The sequence below is a fragment of the Nicotiana tabacum genome, chromosome 22, assembly GCF_000715075.1.
Source record: "Nicotiana tabacum cultivar K326 chromosome 22, ASM71507v2, whole genome shotgun sequence".
Classification (NCBI taxonomy): domain Eukaryota; kingdom Viridiplantae; phylum Streptophyta; class Magnoliopsida; order Solanales; family Solanaceae; genus Nicotiana; species Nicotiana tabacum.
This window is the reverse complement of record NC_134101.1, coordinates 115,641,996-115,663,961: the sequence shown is the minus strand read 5'-3', so window position 1 is coordinate 115,663,961 and position 21,966 is coordinate 115,641,996. Positions and strand designations below refer to the sequence as shown.

General features: G+C 40.8%; 1 protein-coding gene across 1 annotated transcript; it reads right to left on the bottom strand.

The window, feature by feature from the left end:
• Positions 1-20,633: 20,633 nt before the first annotated feature.
• Positions 20,634-21,604, bottom strand: LOC142176031 (uncharacterized). Its single transcript, XM_075243070.1, has 2 exons — positions 21,434-21,604; positions 20,634-21,314 (listed from the first exon to the last, which is right to left on the bottom strand). The coding sequence occupies exons 1-2, from the start codon at positions 21,602-21,604 to the stop codon at positions 20,634-20,636; spliced, it is 852 nt and encodes a 283-aa protein (XP_075099171.1).
• Between the last annotated feature and the right edge of the window lie 362 nt (positions 21,605-21,966).

The following is a 21,966-nucleotide window of genomic DNA, read 5'->3' as shown; positions in this document are numbered from 1 at the left end:
TATATCTGTAGGATTTGGATAAGTGCTATCTCATTACCTTCTCATTTTTATCGCATTCTTCCTTTACTATTCCATAGTTACTAGAACCACTTAATTCTAACTTAATGCCACATCACTCCATATCCCCTACCCCTTTAGGGGAGCAGTAAGATTCAGTGCTAGGATGATCTACCTATAGATGTTTTACCTCTTTATATTTAGCGTCTTTTTACATCGTCGATGACCCTTAAGCTTAACTTTGCTCATATTACTTACTTTAAGGAAGCGTCTTCCTGAACGACCATTAAAGGTTATTCTTCTATCATCCATTCTATTATCGTTGGAATGCAATCTGAAATTTCATGATACCGACTATTATCAAATCACTCAGTCCCTAATTCATGTTTAGTTTACCTTGTTCACCAGCCCATACTGATTTGTATTACTCTAGGGTCTAACTTTTCCTTCTGGTAGTCATGTTAGAGTCACGAACTTATTTCTCAAAATGAGGATATGACTTTATGGCCTATGCTCCTTTGTTGTCTCAAGGCCTGTCACATCTCGTCTTTTCCTTCACTTGACTATAAACTCTGTAATACTGCCATTTTTTTATCTACCGTTGTCATCTATGTATCACATCTTAATCACAATTCTTCATTAACTCTCTTCTTATTTCCCTGCTAACATTTATGTCTCACTTTATTTTGGAAACTTTAACAAGATATTCTTTTGCTTTTAGCTCCCCTTGTTCCATCCACTAGCTCTTCGAGTTGTCTAACATTCTCTCTCTACTAGGGATGAGAGCTACACTAAGATAATATTTATCCCTTCTAGGCTTCCAATGCCTATTTCTATAGTACTCATATCTAGTTGTACCATATTCGAGTGCACCATATAAGTGTCTCACAAGGAGATCATTTAGAACATTGGAAATATTCTTCGGATATGTAAACTAACACAAACAATCCTTTCACCATTTGGGGGTACTATAACCCCAGTCGGATACTGATATCTCGTCTTTCTCTTAAACTACACCTGTTAGCCCCCATAGGGCATAACTGAGATGGGTGTGGCCAATTATACATACCTCTGTTACTGTTGAAGGTAACTCAAAATGCTTATATCTCCCTTCCTAAGTGGTGAGTAATGATAATCTTCTCTAGCTGAGTACCTCGTACCCTTCTTCATCTTGCTTCTTTTACTTCTTGAAACTTTTATCTACCTTCTGATTCTCTCGTTGCTTTTTACCATATGGGTAGATAGATATTCATGCCTTAGGGCTTCTTTTCCAGAAGCTCACACGTCTTAGTACACACACGATCTGCTGGAAACCTTACATTTACTCATCATAAGCATGATACAAAATTGAGTTCCTCTTACTCAACTCTTCCACATCCGCATTCAATCCCTTACCAACCCTTCTTCTAGATGTAGGCATCGTCTTATTATGAATAAGATAGAGTTTAGGAAATTGAGTTCTTACAACTGAGCTCTACCACACGATCTAGAGTAAGAAGAAAGAGTGGTAGTCCTAAATGCCTTGATGCCTCGTGCTTATAAGTGTGGTGCACAACACACCCATAAATAAGACACTACTAGACACGGCTTGTAGACTACCTAGGACAGAACTGCTCTGATACCACTTTTGTCACGACCCAAATCGATGGGCCGCGATGGGTACCCGGTACCTTATTCAACCGAGTACCAACGTAACATATCTTTTTGTATCATACTCTTATAGGTAAATGAGATGGAAAGGCTGTCGTGAGATAAGTAGAATAAAATGTGATGAAATACTCAACTTGATATACCGACTTATACACATGACGTACGGGCCTATAAGCCGGCATGATCCTTTATATACTCAGAACATAGGCCAACAAGGCCATACAAGTATTCATATACATGACATATGTCTACAAGCCTCTAAGATTACATAAACATCATAAGGATGGGACAGGGCCCCGACATACTAATCAATACCGGACTAAATCATACTGACCAAATAAGCAACTCCAGAGTAAATGGGGCACACCAACACCTTCCGCTGAGCTGATAGCTTACTTGGGACTCTCAACCTGTCTATCGGAACCTCCGGGCATAAAACTCACCGTCCCCAGGCAAAAGGGACGTCAGTACAAATAATGTGCCGAGCATGTAAAGAATGAAAATCAGTAAATAATGGACATGAGAGAAAAATGGAGTAAAAGACTCGACATGTGAATTCGAATAGCTCTGTGAATCATTTAATATTTAAAATATCATGCATATGCGTATAAATGACATACCGTGCATAGGTATACGTGTACATGACATCATCAATCCTCTGAGGGCATCCCATCATATCATCTCGGCCACTATGGGCAAAATCATCAACGTATACCAGTTGATCAGGTGGTGGTGTATATATAATGCCGTAACCTTTTCCCAAATCCCATATAAATATATATACATTTATATGCGTATATAACGTCGTCTGGTCATGGGTCAATATACATGTATAAATGAATGCAATGCATGAGAAGTACATCAATAAAATCTCTCGGAATGTCATAAGACCATTATGCCTTTGAATAATATCATGAAGTAAACTTTATCAACTTACGTATTTTCTGAGATCCATGAACATACGATAGAATAATAAGACATATAGGAATTCAAGAACATAGGCACCTCTAATACTTCTATGAATAGAGTCATTTATGGAAGTTGTACATTTGCTCGTTTCGTTCGTGTCGTATAGAACATGACAAAAAGAAAGACGGGATAGTCTTAACATACCTGAGTCGATGCTCTTAACAATCCCTTTAACACACATCAATTGTGACAACACGTAACGGCGGATCGAAGTAGAGAAAAATTTGTATGATATTCTTGAGAAAGATTGTATTGTACTTTCTTATAATTGCAAGTCACGTTGCCATTACATAATTCCAAATTGGGTTGCTGCTACATCCATGGACATTATGTTAATACTAATTCCAGAATGGAATTATATGATTTCATATTCATTCTCATAGTGGCTTTCATCCGTTAGCTAGGAAACATAAGATCTTCTCTTAATGAATGGGAAGGTCTTTTAAGATCATTGTTTATGGGCCCCACTTAGTGATGACTAAGCCACAAAAAATCATCCAAAATGTGCCACTTTACCATATATAAAAGAGTCACTAATTTTAGCTTTAATTCACACACAACTTGCTGCCACATTTGGGACACCTTAAGCTCATCCAAAGACCTTAATTAATTATCCACAATTCCTTAATCAACTTGTTAATCTCCCATTGACCAATTACCTATATAATTAAGAATAATCTCAAATTACTTAAAATACTACTCACTTTTAACACATTTTATGTACCTTACTATCATGGTTATGTTGTACTTTGTATGGTACTAGTCCATAAATACCAGGTATTATAGCTCGGACCGTATTCTATCCGAAATTGTCAAACTTCGATGAAACTTATTTTTTTTTATTCACTTACCCTCTCACTTTCACGAATTTATTTATCAGTTGTTTGAAATAACATGATACTTATAATCCCAAAATAATCTCATTCTTGAACTTGCGTGGATTAACTTATGATGAAACTTTAATGTACGAAAATGCGGGATGTAACATCTCATTTCCGAGCTTATTATTTATTATGGCGTACTTTCATGTACGAAAACATGGGGTATAATACTTTGGAGCGAGGTAATTGTCGTGGTTAATCTTGACTTGAGGGATTAGGGCTTATTTGTCTATTTGCTACATGTTTAGATATTGGGTGCAACGTATATGTGAGGTGACGAGTACTTATGCGTTGTTGTCGGGTTAAAGCATGCGGGTGGGACTTGTTTCTTCCAATTATGGCTTCCTTTAATTATGTTATCCATGCTTAGACTAGTTATTTGTTAAATTAATCATTCTTATAGTGTTTATGGGCTTTGTGATAATTGAGTATTGATTTCAAGTTGAGATTGGTATTGCAGAACCGTTGTTGAAGTAAGGCTTGTACGTGTTGGTCCTATATCCCTGTTATTACTTGTTCATTTTTATGTGGTAAGGGAGAGTGTTAATGCATGAAGGGTGATGTCGTGCCATATTGTGAGTGCTAATGCACGAAGGATGATGTTGTGTTATGTTATGAGAGTTAATGCATGAAGGGTAATGCTATGCCGTTTCTATTGATTGATACAGTTAGTGAGAGTAAAAGCACAAAGGGTGATGTCATGCATTACCATTGTTTCATTGTAAGGGTGAGAGTAAAATCATGAAGGGTGATTTCGTGTAATTTTCTTCCTTGTGCTTAATTTCTTTTACTGGTTAAAGGCATATTGATTGTTCTGGTTATCATTTTCGTTGTATCTCTCATATTTTGTATCCCCTTAGCATGTCGCCCTCCCGATATTACCTGCCTAATTTTTATTTGTTGTTATCTTGTACATATACCGTTATCTGCATAGGTTTATCATGTAAGTGTCTTGTCATAGCTTCGTCACTACTTCATCGAGGTTAGACTAGACACTTACAAGTATATGGGGTCGGTTGAACTCATACTACACTCTGCACTTCTTGTGCAGATTTTGGTACTACCACTAGTTGTCCGTGAGTTGGAGCAGCTTAGATTCTCTTGTTCGGAGACTCGAGGTAGACCTGCTGTCGTCCACAAACCTTGAAGTTCCCTTCCATTTTTTCTTATTTCACTGTTTCTTTTCTTTCAAAATAGTTGTATTTCTTTCAAACTTTATTTATAGTAAAATCTAGAAGTTCGTGAGTTGTGACTCCAGATCCGCATTGTAGTAGATATTGGGATTTTATGTTGTTCCGCACTTGATTTTATTTAGTTTTTGGTTTAATTGACTTTATCTATTAAAATTGAAAGAAATTAACCAAACAGTTCTCTAACCTTGGCTTGCCTAGAAAGTGAAATGTTAGGCAGCATCACGGTCCTGAAGGAGGAAGTTCCAGGTCGTGACATCTATTGCTCACAGGTTCGAGCCGTAGAAGTAGTCACTAGTGCTTGCATTAGGATAGGTTGTCTGCATCCCACACCTTGGAGTGTGGCCTTTCCCCGGACCCTGCGTGAACTCGAGATGCTTTATGCACCGGACTGCCCTGTTATTCTCCTAAAGATAATTATGCCCTTCAACTAGTGAACATAACATGATCCATGCTTGTATGAGTTCTTGAACTGTAGAATTATCTGGGAAAATCTTCCTCCTAGAGAATTATTAGTGTCGTTATACAAAGCTCAATTTAAAGCAGCAACCAAGTGAGGCCTCAGGGTCGCGGACTAGCTCACTTTTGTAAGCTCCCTGTCTTCTTTTAGGTGTTTGTCTTTATTTTTTACCAAGTTAGGAGTGTCATTGAACCGTTTTATCCCAACAACTGGTATCAAAGATTCAAAATGGTTCATCTTGGCGGGTTTAATTCTAGCAGCAATCTATTTGACGGTAATCATAATTTTTGTCTGAGAAATTTGACTGGAGCGCTACTCATGTTGAGACAAACTTTGCTATGGAGGTCTGGAGATGTGACATGTTGAAGTTTATATGAAGAAGGTGGATCAAGTTTATTTAGTCAGAAAATGCAGGCCAAGGGGGAGAATTGTTAGGTGTTTCTCCTGATTTTCTTACCATATTAAGAGTGGCATTGGACCATTTTATCCCAACAATGATTGTTAGGTGTTTGTCTCGATTTTCTTACCATATTTGGTTCTCTTATTTCTAGAAAGAAGGGAAACATCTCTTACCGTAATTGATTTTTCCTTTTACGAAAAGGAAAATATAATTCTTCCATGTTTGGCGAGTCCTTTTCTTGTAGGAAAATGTTTTATACTTCTATAAATTGAGGATCCCTCCTTCTCATTTAGTAGCATCCATAATGTAGCCATACGAGATTTGAGAGTCTTGTTTAGGGGGAGAACTTTTTGGGACAAGTGTTACTGTCACGACCCGAATTTCCCACCTTCGGGAATCGTGATGGTGTCTACTCGTGAAAGTTAGGCAAGCCGACAGTTACAATTTTACTACCATTATTATTAACCAAACAGGAACAAATATCAATTAAAACAAAATAATTAAGAAGTGCGGAAATGAAGTAACAGTGCCACAACTTAAGTACATAACTACACCATAGATCTGATGTCACAATCCACGAACGACTAAGATTTAGTACAAATATAAGTCTGAAAGAAGTACAACTTTTCTCGAAGTAAAAGAAACAGCAGAAAACTAAAGCGGGGAAAGGGGGACTTCAAGTTCTACAAATGCCAGCAGATCTACCTTGGTCTCCCTGGACTGAAGGCTGCACAAAAAGTGCAGAGTGCAGTATCAGTACAATTGACCCCATGTACTAGTAATGTCGAGCCTAACCTCGGCGAAGTAGTGACGAGGCTAGGATACAACAACCCTATAAACCTATGCAGTTAAATCATATACGAACAGAACGATAATAACAGGACATAACAGATAAAGATGGGAAGGGGAACATGCTGCGGGGGAAATCAAATTCTAACAGTAATTCAATAGAGAAGCATAATAAACACCATATTTGTATCAATAGGAATAATGAAACAGTAACACATGCACGACATCACCCTTCGTGCTTTTACTCTCGTCCTCACCATAAGAAACAACAGAATTGGCACGGCATCACTCTTCGTGCATTAACTCTCATAATCATGGCACGGCATCACCCTTCGTGCATTAACTCTCACAATATCGGCACGACATTACCCTTCGTGCATTAATACTCACAATATCGGCATGGCATAACCCTTCGTGCATTAACACTCACTCACAATATCATGCACGGCATCACTCTGCGTGCTTTACACTCTTCCTCACCCAAATAATAGAAACAATACATCCCGGCAAGGGAATCAACAACAGAAACGATAACATCCCGGCAAGGGAATTAGCTATAACTATTCTCGTTCCAACATTTACTTCACAAAATAAATCTCAACTTGAACCAATACTCAGCAATGGTCAATTACCAAGAAATTATCATAATTCATGTTCAACAGTGATAATCATCAATTTAAGCATGAACAATATATAATAAGAGTCATAACAATTAAGGTATAAAACTCATGTGCATGCTTAACACCAACGTATAGATACTCGTCACCACACCTATACATCGTACTCAACACTAACATGTACCAAATAAGACCACAACACATATTCCCTCAAGCTAAGGTTAGACCAAACACTTACCTCAATTCCACGGACAAAATCAAGCCTCAATTACCGCTTTACCTCTCGGTTCCACTTCCAATACGCTTGTATCTAGTCATAATTTACTTAATAATATCAATAAATGCTAAATAAACCAATTCTAATGCATGAATATAGATTTCCCAATATTTTCCCCAAAAAGTCAAAAATTGACCCCGGGCCCGCTTGGTCAAAACTCGAAGTTCGAACCAAAACTCGACTACCCATTCACCCACGAACCCAAGTATGCAATTGGTTTTGAAATTCGACCTCAATTTGAGATCTAAATCCCTAAATTTTGAAATCCCCAATTTCTACCCAAGAATACCCAATTTCCCATGAAAAACCCTAGATATTGAGATGAAATAGATTGAAGAAAAAGAGTTAAGATTCATTTACCTATGATTTGGGGAAGAACTTGCTCTAGAAAATTCGCCCTTAGAAGTTTAGGTTTTGAAATTTTAAAGAATGAAGTGAAAATCCCGTCCAAAAGATATTTTGATCAGGTGCAGATGTTGTAATTGCCTCACAAAAAATGCGAGACAGGCTTCGCAATTGTGAACCTGCTGCATGTCTGCTCCTCTCGCAATTGCGAGCATTTGGTCGTAATTGCGATGACTGGTCCCTTTCTGATGACTTTGCAATTGCGAAGGAAGGTTCGCAAATGCGGACAAGAAAGTCCTGGGCTTCTTCGCAATTGCGATAAAGTTCTCGTAATTGCCAAGCCTGTTAGGCTCGCAATTGCCAAGCCTGACCTCGCAATTGTGAGATCAGAGCCTGGAACAAGAATACCAGCTGCAACAAAAAATTTCTAAGTCCAAACTCACTCCGTGACCTATCCAAAACTCACCCGAGCCCTCGGTGCTCCAACCCAAACATGCACACAAGTATAAAAATATTATACGGACTTGCTTGTGCGATCCAATCGCCAAAATAACATCTTAAACAATGAATTTAACACTAAATCTCATGAAATCTTAAGAACATTAAAATTTCCATTTTCTCAACTAAGGGTCTGATTTATGCTAAATCTCTTCCGTTTTTCACCAAATTTCACAACTACGACTTAAATACTACATCAAACCTGTACCGGGCTCCGGAACCAAAATACGGGCCTGATACCAACGAGTTTAGCCATTATTCAATTTCTAATAATCCTTATATTTTCCAGCAAATAATTTTCTTTAAAAATTCTTTTCTTGGGCTATGGACCTTGGAATTCGATTCCGGGCGTACGCCCAAGTCCCATAATTTACTACGGACCCTAGGGACTATCAAATCACAGGTCCTGGTCTATTTACCAAAAATATTGACCAAAGTCAACTTTAATCAATTTTAAAGGCCAAATTCAATATTTTTTTCTTAAATTTCACATAAAAGCTTTCCGAAAACGCGCCCGGACTACGCACGTAAATCGAGGAGAAAGAAAATAAGGTTTGCAAGGCCTCGGAACCCTGATTCGAATTCTAAAATACAAGATTACCCTTTGGGTCATCACATTCTCCACCTCTAAAACAACCGTTCGTCCTCGAACGGACATAGAAAAGTACCTGAATCGGTGAAAAAGACGGGGATATCGGCTCCGCATATCGGACTAGGACTCCTAGGTAGCTGCCTCAACAAGCTGACCTATCCACTGCACACGAACCGAAGGATAACTCTTCGATCTCAACTGACGAACCTACCGATCTAAAATGGCTATTGGCTCCTCCTCGTAGGTCAAGTCCTTGTCCAATTGGACAGTGCTGAATCTAACACTTAAGATGGATTGCCTTGATACTTCGGAAGCATTGACACATGAAACACTGGATGAATTATTGATAAACCTGGTGGCAATGCAGGCTCATACGCTACCTCACCCATTCTCCGAAAAATCTTAAAAGGCCCGATGAACCTAGGGTTTAGCTTGCCCTTCTTCCCAAATCTCATCACGCCCTTCATGGGCGATACCCGAAGCAACACACTCTCTCCGACCATGAATGCCACATCACGAACCTTACTGTCCGCATAACTCTTTTGCTTGGACTGAGCTGTACGAAGCCAATCCTAAATAAGCTTAACCTTGTCCAAGGCATCCTAGACCAAATCTGTACCCAACAACCGAGCCTCCTCTGGCTCAAACTACCCAAATGGCAATCGACATCGTCTACCATATAATGCCTCAAAGGGAGCCATTTGGATGCTAGACTGATAGCTGTTGTTGTAGGCAAACTCCGCTAATGGCAAGAACTGATCCTAAGAACCTCTAAAGTAAACACAGGAGCGGAGCATGTCCTCCAAAATCTGAATAGTACACTCGGACTGTCCGTCCGTCTGAGGATGAAATGTTGTGCTCAACTTGACCTACGTACCCAACTCACGTTGAACTGTCCTCCAGAAATTCGAGGTAAACTGCGTACCTCGGTCAGAAATAATACACACGGGCACACCATAAAGACGAACAATCTCCCGGATATAGATCTCAGCTAACCTCTCTGAAGAATAGGAGACTACCACAGGAATGAAATACGCTGACTTGGTCAACTTATCAACAATAACCCATACCGCATCGAACTTCCTCTGAGTCCGTGGGAGTCCAACAACGAAATCCATAGTGATACTCTCCCACTTCCACTCGGGAATCTCAATCTACTGAAGCAAACCACTAGGTCTCGGATGCTCGTACTTTACCTGCTGACAATTCAAACACCGAGCTACATATGCCACAATATGTCCTTCTTCATGCTCCTCCACTAATAATGTTGCCGCAAGTCCTGATACATCCTAGCGGCGCCCGGGTGAATAGAATACCAGGAACTATGGGCCTCCTCTAGAATCAACTCATAAAGTCCATCCATATTAGGCACACAAACACGACCTTGCATCCTTTAAACCCCATCATCTCCAACCGTAACCTGCTTGGCACTACCGTGTCGCCCTGTGTCCCTAAGGACAAGAAAATGAGGGTCATCTTACTGCCGATCTCTGATACACTCCAATAATGAAGATCGAGCGACTGTGCATGCTAGAACACGACTGGGCTCAGAAACATCCAACCTCACAAACTGATTGGCCAAAGCCTGAACGTCCAAAGCAAGCGGTCTCTTACCGACTGGAATATATGCAAGGCTGCCCATACTGGCTGACTTCCTACTCAAAGCATCGGCCACCACATTGGCCTTCCCGGGATGATACAAGATGGTGATATCATAGTCTTTCAATAGCTCCAACCACCTCTTCTGCCTCAAATTTAGCTCCTTCTGCTTGAACAAATACTGCAAACTTTAATGATCTGTGAACACCTCACACGACATGCCATATAAATAATGCCTCCAAATCTTCAGCGCGTGAAACAATGGCTGCTAGCTCCAAATAATGAATTGGATATTTCTTCTCGTGGATCTTCAACTGTCACGAAGCATATGCAATAACATTACCATTCTGCATCAACACCGCACCAAGTCCAATACGAGATGCGTCATAATATACTGTATACGGCCTTGAACCTGTGGGCAAAACCAACATTGGCGCCATAGTCAAAGCTGTCTTGAGCTTCTGGAAGCTCACCTCACACTCGTCTGACCACCTGAACTGGGCGCCCTTCTGGGTCAACCTGGTCATCGGGGCTGCTATAGATGAAAACCCCTTCACAAACTGATGGTAATAACCCATCAAACCCAAGAAACTCTGGATCTTTGTAGCTGAAGTGGGTCTAGGCCAGTCCTTGACTCCCTCTATCTTCTTCGGATCCACTTGAATACCTTCTGCTGATACAACGTGACCCAAGAAGGTAGCTGAACTCAATAAAAACTCACACTTTGAAAACATAGCATAAAACTACTATCTCTCAAAGTCTGAAGAACGACTTGAAGATGTTGCTCATGCGCCTCTCGGCTGCGGGAGTAGATCAAAAAATCATCAATGAAGATAATCACAAAGGAATCCAGATAAGGCTTGAACACCGGGTTCATCAAATCCATAAAAGTTGCTGGGGCATTTGTCAACCCAAATGACATCACTAAGAACTCATAATGCTCGTACCGAGTGCGAAAAGCTATCTTAGGGACATCGGATTCCCTAATCTTCAACTAGTGGTAGCCAGATCTCAAATCAATCTTCGAAAATATTTTGGCACCCTAAAGCTGATCAAATAAGTCATCAATCCTCGGCAATGGATTGACCAAGAGTCCCTCACCACTCTAGTCGAGGCAACCTCGGCAAGGCTAAGGTCACGGTCTTGGCGTGACAGTCCAATATGGCATGAAAAGGTGACAGCCAATCCATCCCCAATATGACATCAAAATCAAACATATCTAGAAGTAAGAGATCTATACGGGTTTCAATACCCCCAATAATAACCACACACGTGCAATAGACACGATCTACAATAATAGAATCATCCACCGATATAGACACATATACGGGAGCACTCAAAGAATCATGAGGCACAACCAAATATGAAGCAAATTAAGAAGACACATAGGAGTATGTAGACCCTGGATCAAATAGAACTGAAGCATCTCTACTGCAAACAGAAACCATACCTGTAATAACGACATCGTATGCCTCAGCCTCAGGCCTGGCTGGGAAAGCATAACATCGGGGCTAGGCCCCACCACTCTGAACTACATCCTTGGGACAGCCTCCTGTTAGCTAGCCTCTACCTCTAGCGGCCTGACCTCCACCTCTAACGCCTCTACCTCCACCTTTAGCTACATGAACCCTGCCCCTATCTGCCTGAGCCGGCGGTGGAATGCCCGGTGCTTGAACCATAGCACGAGAACCCTGATGTTGAGAACTATTCGATGTTCGAGGGCAAAATCTAGCAATGTGCCTCGGATCACCACAAGTGTAACAAGTCCTTGGTTGCTGGGACTACTGACCTTGAAACTGACCCTGGCAGCCTGAGTAACCACCCTGAAAACTCTAGAGCGGAGGTGTACTGATAGGAGCTGGTGATGCACTGTAGGGTAGCTGATCTGAATACTGCATGTGAGAACTACGGCCATTTGGAGCACCATGAGAAGCCTAAAGTGTTGAATGAAACGGCCTGGGAAGACGGCCACTACCAAAAGAATCCCTACCTCCAGACGAGGCACCACTGAACCTACCAGAATGACGAGGCCTCTTGTCAGACCCCTGACCGCTCCCTTGAGCTAGAACCATCTCAACCCGCCTGGCCATATTGGCTGCATCCTGAAAAGAAATCTCGCTCCTTGTCTCCTTAGCCATCTGCAATCGAATAGGCTAAGCGAGTCCCTCAATGAACCTCCTCTCTCTCTCTCTCTCTCTCTCTCTCGATGGTGAGTATAAGAAGAGCATGACGAGATAAATCAACAAACCTAGTCTCATACTGGGTGACAGTCATAGAACCCTACTAGAGGCGCTCAAACTGCCTCCGATAATCCTCTCTCCGGGTGATAGGGAGAAAATTCTCCAAAAATAGCTAAGAGAACTGATCCCACGTCAGAGCTGGTGACCCAGCTGGTCTAGCCAAACAATATCTCTCCACCACTTCTTGGCAGAACCTGACAGACGAAAAGCTGCAAAATCGACCCCATTGGTATCTGCTACCCCCATGTTCCGCAGAACCTCGTGACAACTTTCCAAACAATCCAGGGGATCCTCTGAAGATGTACCGCCATAAGTGGTAGTAAAAAGTTTGGTGAACCTGTCTAGCCTCCACAAGGCATCAACGAACATAGCTGACCCATCACCGGTCTATGCCACAACACCCGGCTGAACCACCCCAACTGGCTGAGCTGCTGGAGTCTGAAACTGGGGAGCCATCTGCTCCGGAGTGCGAGTAGCAGGAGTCTGGGCTCCTTCTCCAGCCTAAGAGACATATGCCTGCATGAGTGACACTCTCCATAAGGCCCACTAGGCGGACCAGAGCATCCTCGAGTACTGGGGTGGCGATGAACCCCTCTAGGACCTGAGCTGGCCCTCTGGAACTGTCTGAGTCGGAACCTCATCCTCAAACTCCACCTGAGGCTCCGCCGCTGGTGCTGCTGCTCGAGCTCTGGACTGAGCCCTGCCCCTGCCCCAGCCTTTAGCATGGCCTCGGCCTCGTCCTCTACCCCTCAGAGGAGCTGCCACTAGGGGCTCGGGCTGTTGGTCAGCTGATGAAGCGGTACATGTTCTCAACATCTGTGAAAGAACAGAGTGAAAATTCAATTAGCATTGAGAAATCAAGTCGCACGACAGAAGAAAATAGATGTGAAGTTTTCCTTAACTCTGTAGCCTTTGAAGGATAAGCACAGACGTCTCTGTACCGATCCCTCAGACTCTACCTAGCTTTTTCGAGAATTGTGAGACCTAGGCAGCCTAGTGCTCTAATACCAACTTGTCACGACCCGGATTTCCCACCTTCGAGAATCGTGATGGCAGAAATCAATTAAAACAAAATAATTAAAAAGTGCAGAAATGAAGTAACAGTGCCACAACTTAAGTACATAACTACCCCATAGATCTGGTGTCACAATCTACGAACGACTAAGACTTACTACAAATATAAGTCTGAAAGAATTACAACTGTTCTTGAAGTAAAAGAAACAGCAAAAAACTAAAGCGGGGAAAGGGGGACTTCAGGCTCTGCGAACGCCAGCAGATCTATCTTGGTCTCCCTGGACTAAAGGCAGCTACCTCAAGCTACTCACAAGGTCCGACATCGAAATTTGCACAAAAAGTGCAGAGTGCAGTATCAGTACAACCGACCCCATGTACTGGTAAGTGTCGAGTCTAACCTCGGCGAAGTAGTAATGAGGCTAGGACACGACAACCCTATAAACCTGTGCAGTTATATCATATACGAACAGAATGATAATAACAGAAAATAACTGATAAAGATGGGAAGGGGAACATGCTGCGGGGGAAATAAAATTCTAACAGTAATTCAATAGAGAAGCATAATGAACACCATATTTGTATCAACGGGAATAATGAAACAGTAACACATGCACGGTATCACCCTTCGTGCTTTTACTCTCGTCTTCACCATAAGAAATAACAGAATCGGCATGGCATCACCCTCCGTGCATTAATTCTCATAATCATGGCACGGCATCACCCTTCGTACATTAACTCTCACAATATCGGCACGGTATCACCCTTCGTACATTAACACTCACAATATCGGCACGGCATCACCTTTCGTGCATTAATAATCACCCACAATATCATACACGGCATCACCCTTCGTGCTTTACACTCTTCCTTACCCAAACAATAAAAACAATACGTCCCGATAAGGGTATCAACAACAGAAACAATAGCATCCCGGCAAGGGAATCAGCTATAACCAATCTCGTTCTAACAGTCACTTCACAAAATAAATCTCAACTTGAGCCAATACTTAATAATGGTCAATTACCAAGAAATTATCATAAGTCATGTTCAATAGTGATAATCATCAATTTAAGCATGAACAATACATAATAAGAGTCACAACAATTATGGTATAAGACTCACGGGCATGCTTGACACCAACGTATAGATATTTGTCACTACACCTATACGTCGTATTCAACATTAACACGTAGCAAATAAGATCACAACACCTATTCCCTCAAGCTAAGGTTAGACCAAACACTTACCTCAATTCTACGGACAAAATCAAGCCTCAATTACCGCTTTACCTCTCGGTTCCACTTCCAATCCGCTTGTATCTAGTCATAATTTACTTAATAATATCAATAAATGCTAAATAAACCAATTCTAATGCATGAATATAGATTTCCCAATATTTTTCCCAAAAAGTCAAAAATTGACCCCGAGCCCGCTTGGTAAAAACTCGAAGTTCGAACCAAAACTCGACTACCCATTCACCCACGAACCCAAATATGCAATTGATTTTGAAATTCGACCTCAATTTGAGGTCCAAATCCCCAAATTTTGAAATCCCCAATTTCTACCCAAGAATACCCAATCTCCCATGAAAAACCGTAGATTTTGAGATGAAATAGATTGAAGAAAAAGAGTTAAGATTCATTTACCTATGATTTGGAGAAGAACTTGCTCTAGAAAATTCGCCCTTAGAAGTTTAGGTTTTGAAATTTTAAAGAATGAAGTGAAAATCCCGTCCAAAAGATGTTTTGATCAGGTGCAGATGTTGCAATTGCCTCGCAAAAAATGCGAGACAGGCTTCGCAATTGTGAACCTGTTGCATGTCTGCTCCTCTCGCAATTGCGAGCATTTGGTCGCAATTGCGATGGCTGGTCCCTCCCTGATGACTTCGCAATTGCGAAGGGAGGTTCGCAAATGCGAACAAGGCAGGCCTGGGCTTCTTTGCAATTGTGATAAAGCCCTCACAATTGCCAAGCTTGTTAGGCTCGCAATTCCGAAGCCTGACCTCGTAATTACGAGATGAGAGCCTGCAACAAGAATACCAGCTGCAACAGAAATGTTCTAAGTCCAAACTCACTTTGTGACTTATCCAAAACTCACCCGAGCCCTCGGGAATCCAACCCAAACATGCACACAATTATAAAAATATTATACGGATTTGCTCGTGCTATCAAATCGCCAAAATAACATCTTAAACAATGAATTTAACACCAAAATACATAAAATTCTTAAGAACGCTGAAATTTTTATTTTCTCAACTAAGGGTCCGATTTATACTAAATCTCTTCCGTTTTTCACCAAATTTCACAAATATGACTTAAATACTATATCAAACCTGTACCGGGCTCCGAAATCAAAATACGGGCCCGATACCAAGGAGTTTAACCATTATTCAATTTCTAAGAATCCTTATATTTTTCAGCAAATAATTTTCTTTAAAAAAAAATTCTCGGGCTAAGGACTTCGGAATTCGATTCCGGGCGTACGTCCAAGTCCCATATTTTACTATGGATCCCACGGGACTGTCAAATCACGGGTCTGGGTCTGTTTACCAAAAATGTTGACCGAAGTCAACTTTAATCAATTTTAAAGGCCAAATTTAATATGTTTTTAAAATTTCACATAAAAACTTTTCGGAAATGCGTCCGGACTGCGCACACAAATCGAGGAGAAAGAAAATGAGGTTTTCAAGGCCTAGGAACCCGGATTCGGATTCTAAAATATAAGATGACCCTTTGGGTCTTCATAGTTAGTGTGTCACTTGTGTTTGCCTCTTTGTGAGATTATTTTCTCGATATTTGTACTCTTAATTATAGTGGATTGCTCATCCCCGCCCGTGAACGTAGGTCAATTGATCGAACCATGTTAAATATTTGTGTCTCTTTTGGTAGATTTCTCTTTTGTTGTCTGATTTAACGTCATTGAATGTTTATTTTGCTAGCTCCTACATGACACCTGTTATTTCGATTCTAACAAGTGGTATCGGAGTGAGGTTCAAAACGGGTTCATCTTGGCGGGTTTCGTTCTAGCAGCAACCTATTTAACGGTAATCATGTTTTTTGCGTGAGAAATTTGACCGGAGTGCTACTCATATTGAGACAAATTTTGCGGTAGAGATTTAAAGATGCGACCTGTTGAAAGTTATTTGAAGAAAGTGAATAAGTTTATTTTGTCAAAAAATTCGGACCTAAAAGAAAAGTTATTAGGTGTTTGTCCTGACTTCACGTTAAAAGTGTCATTGGACCCTTCTCTGAACCAAAGCCAATTCGACTGAAGTTTTCTTCGCGAAAGTGACAATAACTACCTGTTTTTTATGCGCTTCTCGTTACTTTATTTGCATCTTTTATCTTTCTTCTTCTATAATATGTACACCTTTTTGCCAAATCAGTAGTCAATAAACTCTTATTTTTATATTCCCTCTAACATTTTATATAATTGTACTATGATATGACTTGTTTTTTAAATCTTATCAAACTTCTAAGGTACACTTCCTTGTTTATCAAATTTTTTGAAGTATACTATTGACTAAAATATAGAAAGACTTCATTTATGATCATATTCAACCTTATTCAAGCCTATGGCATTTTATATAGGCCGAGGCTCCATGCTTTATGTTTGTTACTATTACTCTTTCTAAATTACTAATATTAGAATTCGTGCGATACGCGAATAATATTAAAAAAATATTAATCATATTATTTTAATAAAATTTCAACTGTTATTTTGTATCTTTAATGCAGTGTAACCAAAAATAAAATAATAAAATTAAAGAAAACTAATTATATAGCTTTAATTAACTTTTCTATCTATTATTTTAATTTATTACATTATCAGCTATTTTGTATTATTACATAGATATAAAAGCTTTTATTAATGGGTTAGTATCCTTGTCCATTACTCCATTTTATATATCGATATACATTTTTATTTCTCTTACTTTTTTAATTTTTTTGTTTCTTATATTGTTAACAGTTTTTCGAATATTTAATATATATAAATAATAATTTTGTATTTCCTACTTTATTTTATTTTTAAAAATTTTGTGCCCTATTTTGTATATTTTTTATACTATGATGTTTTGATTAGTTTTCCTCATTTACTTTTTTATCTAATGTTAATATTTTTTATTTTGTATTACGTCTACTAACGATATTTTTTTCTATTTTATTTTAATTATTGAAAACTTTCTACATGAGAAATTTCTTTCTATTTTTAACATTTCACTATGTTTCTCAGGGGACTTTTATTATTGACTTTACTTAATGAGATTCGAGATATGTAACATTATTTATTGTATATCATTGCTCTTCACAAATCAAAAATAATTCATCATCTCGAACTAAAATAGGTATTATTCTTTCAACCTTTTAAACCATGTTAGTTCGTTGTTGCATTATGCAATAATTAGTCTAACTCTTAAATTTAATTTATTTTCACACTCTTATTTTATAGCTAGGAATTTATTGATTCAGTAAAATTCAATCGGTTGAGAAGGCAAAAAATGGTAAAAAGAAGAATAAAATTAAGTTTAGCTATGACAGAACAACACAAAATAATTTTTGTTTAAAAGTAATTTGATCTTTATTTTTCTAAATGTTCAATAATTTTGTAACTGTTAAATTACTACTATTTAAATAAAGAAAAGTAGTAAAAAATCTGAATAATTGTATTCCTGGCATACCATACAAATAACATCTTCTATTATTTACAAAAGCAAAAAAAGAAGTGTATAAAAAGGTTTGAAAATAAGCAAATGTGAATTAAGTCATAGTAAAGACAAAGTATAATTCAATTCGACATTATTTCTAGACATATATACCATTTCAAATCATGTTCTTTCAATGCGTACACTAATGAGAAAATAACTCAGGAGATAATCGATACCATCTTATATTACAAAGAAGCTTTTCGCGATCCTTGGTGCTCTATTTTAAAGAACAATACATCAAATGGATTCAATCAACAACAAACAACAATAACAACCCAGTGTGGTCCCACAAGTGGGGTCTGAGGAGGGTAGGATGTACGCAGCCTTACCCCTACCCTGGAAGGGTAGAGAGACTGTTTTCGATAGACCCTCAGCTACAGAAGGTGAGAGAAGCCCTGGTAGCAAGTAATAGCAAAACAATAATTAGAAAACTAAATTGGGGATAGCAACAGATAATATGAAAGGGGTACTGATAACAAGTAGCAGCAATATAACATATTCAGAAAACTAATTCCAAGGAAGCGGACGAGAATATGAACGAAGTACTGCGAGCAAACTACGAGATTACCAATGGCAAGTAACAACGAAACGAGACATGTGAATATAGAAAACTAAGGAAAAAAAGGGTACCGAACTAGCGCTAATACTATCGAGCTAGAGAAGATAAAGGGAAATGGACGACTACCTACTAACCTTCTACCCTAATCTTCAACCTCCACACCCTTCTATCTAGAGTCATGTATTCGGTTAGCTCAAGTAGCGCCATGTCCCGCCTGATCACTTCTCCCCAAGACTTATTTGGCCTACCTCTACCCCTCCTCACACCTCCTATGGCCAACCCCTCACATCTCCTGACAGGGGCATCTGCACTTCTCCTCTTAACATGCCCGAACCACCTCAACCTTGCTTCACGCATCTTTGCCTCCACAGGGGCCACTCCAACCTTGTCTCGAATAACTTCATTCCTAATTCTATCCAACCTAGTATGACCACACATCCATCTCAACATCCTCATTTCCGCTACCCTCATCTGCTGGACATGAGAGGTTTTGACTGGCCAACACTCTGCCCCATACAACATAGTCGGTCTAACAACTACCTTGTAGAACTTACCCTTAAGTCTCAACAGCACATTCTTATCACACAAGACACCGGAAGCGAGCCTCCACTTCATCCACCCTGCTCTGATACGGTGTGTGACATCCTCATTTATCTCCCCGTCATTCTGGATTATAGATCCTAGATACTTGAAACTCTCTCTCCTGGCAATAACTTGCGTATCGAGTTTCACATCCCTGTCCGCCTCCTGGGTAACACCGCTGAACTTGCACTCCAAGTGTTCTATCTTGGTCCTGCTCAACTTGAAACCCTTAGACTCCAGTGTATGTCTTCAGACCTCTAGCCTCTTGTTAATGCCACCTCGCGTCTCATCAATCAGGACTATGTCATCCGCAAATAGAAAGCACCTAGGAACCTCCCCCTGAATGTGACGTGTCAAAGAATCCAACGCTAGGGAAAACAAAAACGGGCCAAAGGCTGATCCCTGATGCAACCCCATCTCAATCGAAAAGTAATCCGAGTCTCCACCTACTGTCCTAGCCCGTGTCTTAGCTCCATCATACATGTCCTGAATCACTCTAATACACGCTACAGGCATTCCTCTAGCCTCCATAAAACCTCTCTAGGGACTTTGTCATAGGCTTTCTCCAGGTCAATGAACACCATGTGCAAATCCTTTTTCACCGCCCTAAACTGATCCACCAATCTCCTCACAATATGAATGGCCTCAGTGGTCGACCGTCCCGGCATGAAACCAAATTGGTTCTCAGAAATGGACACACACCTCCTCAACCTCCCTTCAATCACCTCTCCCACACTTTCATCGTATGGCTTAACAACTTGATACCCCTATAGTTGTTGCAGTTTTGGACATCCCCCTTATTCTTGTACAGCGGGATCATCGTACTCTGCCTCCATTCTTCGGGCATTTTCTTCGTCCTAAAAATGATGTTAAATAACCCAGCAAGCCATTCCAAGCCCTTCTTACCCACACTCTTCCAGAATTCCACCGGGATCTCGTCCGGCCCCGTCGCTCTACCCCTACTCATCCTGCGCATAGCCCCTATAACCTCCCCCACTCGTATACGTCTACACTACCCAAAATCTCGCTACCACTCCGAGTGCTCCAACTCCCCCAGCACAATGCCCCTATCTCCCTCTTCATTCAAGAGCCTATGAAAGTAAGACTGCCATCTCTGCCTAATCTTGTGCCCCCTCCAATAAAACTCTTCCCTCCTCATCTTTTATGCATCTCATTTGGTCCAGATCCCGGGCCTTCCGCTCTCTCACCTTCGCTAGTCTGTACAACTTCTTGTCCCCGCCTTTATCCCCAATTTCTTCGTATAGACGACTAAACGCAGCAAGCCATAGTAACCGCCAACTTTGCCTCCTTCCTAGCCTTCTTATACCCCTCCCTGTTATCACTCTTCTGCCCCTCGTTGATACTCTCTACTAGCTTCAAATATGTCGCTTTCTTGGCTTCCACTTTCCTCTGAACCTCTTCGTTCCACCACCAGTCCCCTTTATGGCCACCAGAAAAACCCTTTGAGACCCCTAGAACCTCTCTCGCCGCCTCTCTAATGCAATTTGCTGTCATAGACCACATACAACTCGTATCCCCGCTACTCCTCCAGGCCCCCATAGCCAGCAACTTCTCCCCCAACTCCCAGGCCTTGTCCTTAGTCAATGCACCCCACCTGACCCTAGGTATACCAGGCATAGCCCTCTTCTTCCTCGTCCACCTAATCTTTAAGTCCATAATCAAAAGCATATGTTGGGTCGTAAGATTCTCACTCGGGATGACCTTGCAATCCGTACATAAACCTCTATCACATTTTTGGAGAAGTAGGTAATCAATCTGGGTCTTGGCCACCGCACTCCAAAAAGTTATCAGGTGCTCCGCCTTTTTCGAGTAATACGAGTTAGCGATCACCAGCTCAAAAGCTTTGGCGTACTCCAGCAGCGAAGTACCTCCACCATTTCTATCTCCAAAACCGAAGCCACCATGCACATCATCATATCGACGACCTCCCTCCCAATGTAGCCGTTAAAATCACCCCCTATAATGAGCTTTTCGGTGGACGGTATACCCCGCGCCAACCCATCCAAATCTTCCTAGAAGTGTCTTTTAACCTTCTCGCCCAAACTCACCTGAGGTGCGTAAGCACTAACTACGTTCAGCGTATACCCTCCCACGACTATCTTAATGGCCATCAACCTGTCATTCACCCTCTTAACCTCAACCACTAGCTCCCTTAGATCCTTATCAACTAAAATGCCTACCTCGTTCTTCCCTCTCACCCTCCCTGAATACCACAACATAAAACTATCCACCTCCCGAGCCCTGTTCCCCACCCATCTAGTCTCCTGGAGACAAGCTATGTTAATCTTCCTCTTATGGAGTATCCTTGCTAACTCTATAGACTTCCCCGTTAGAGTCCCTATGTTCCATGACCCCACTCTCAACCTAGAAGGTGCCTTACCCCCTACCCCCCTTCCACCCTTACTCCCTACCCCCGCTCCGCTCGCTCCCCCCGAGGATATGCCCTCACTCTATCATAACTCGGCACGGCCACTAGACCAGCACAAAGCTACAAAAGGGTAGACTAGAAAGGAATAAACTCAACGAAAACCTACCAGTACACAAGGTGCTAATAAGGGATCAAATGGATCCAATCAATTGA

Coding starts and splice junctions, on each gene's coding strand:
- LOC142176031 (XM_075243070.1), bottom strand. CDS start 21,604: ATGTTGTGGTATTCAGGGAGGGTGAGAGGGAAGAACGAGGTAGGCATT. Junction 21,315..21,433: donor TTAGTGCTTACGCACCTCAG/GTGAGTTTGGGC, acceptor CTACATTGGGAG/GGAGGTCGTCGATATGATGA.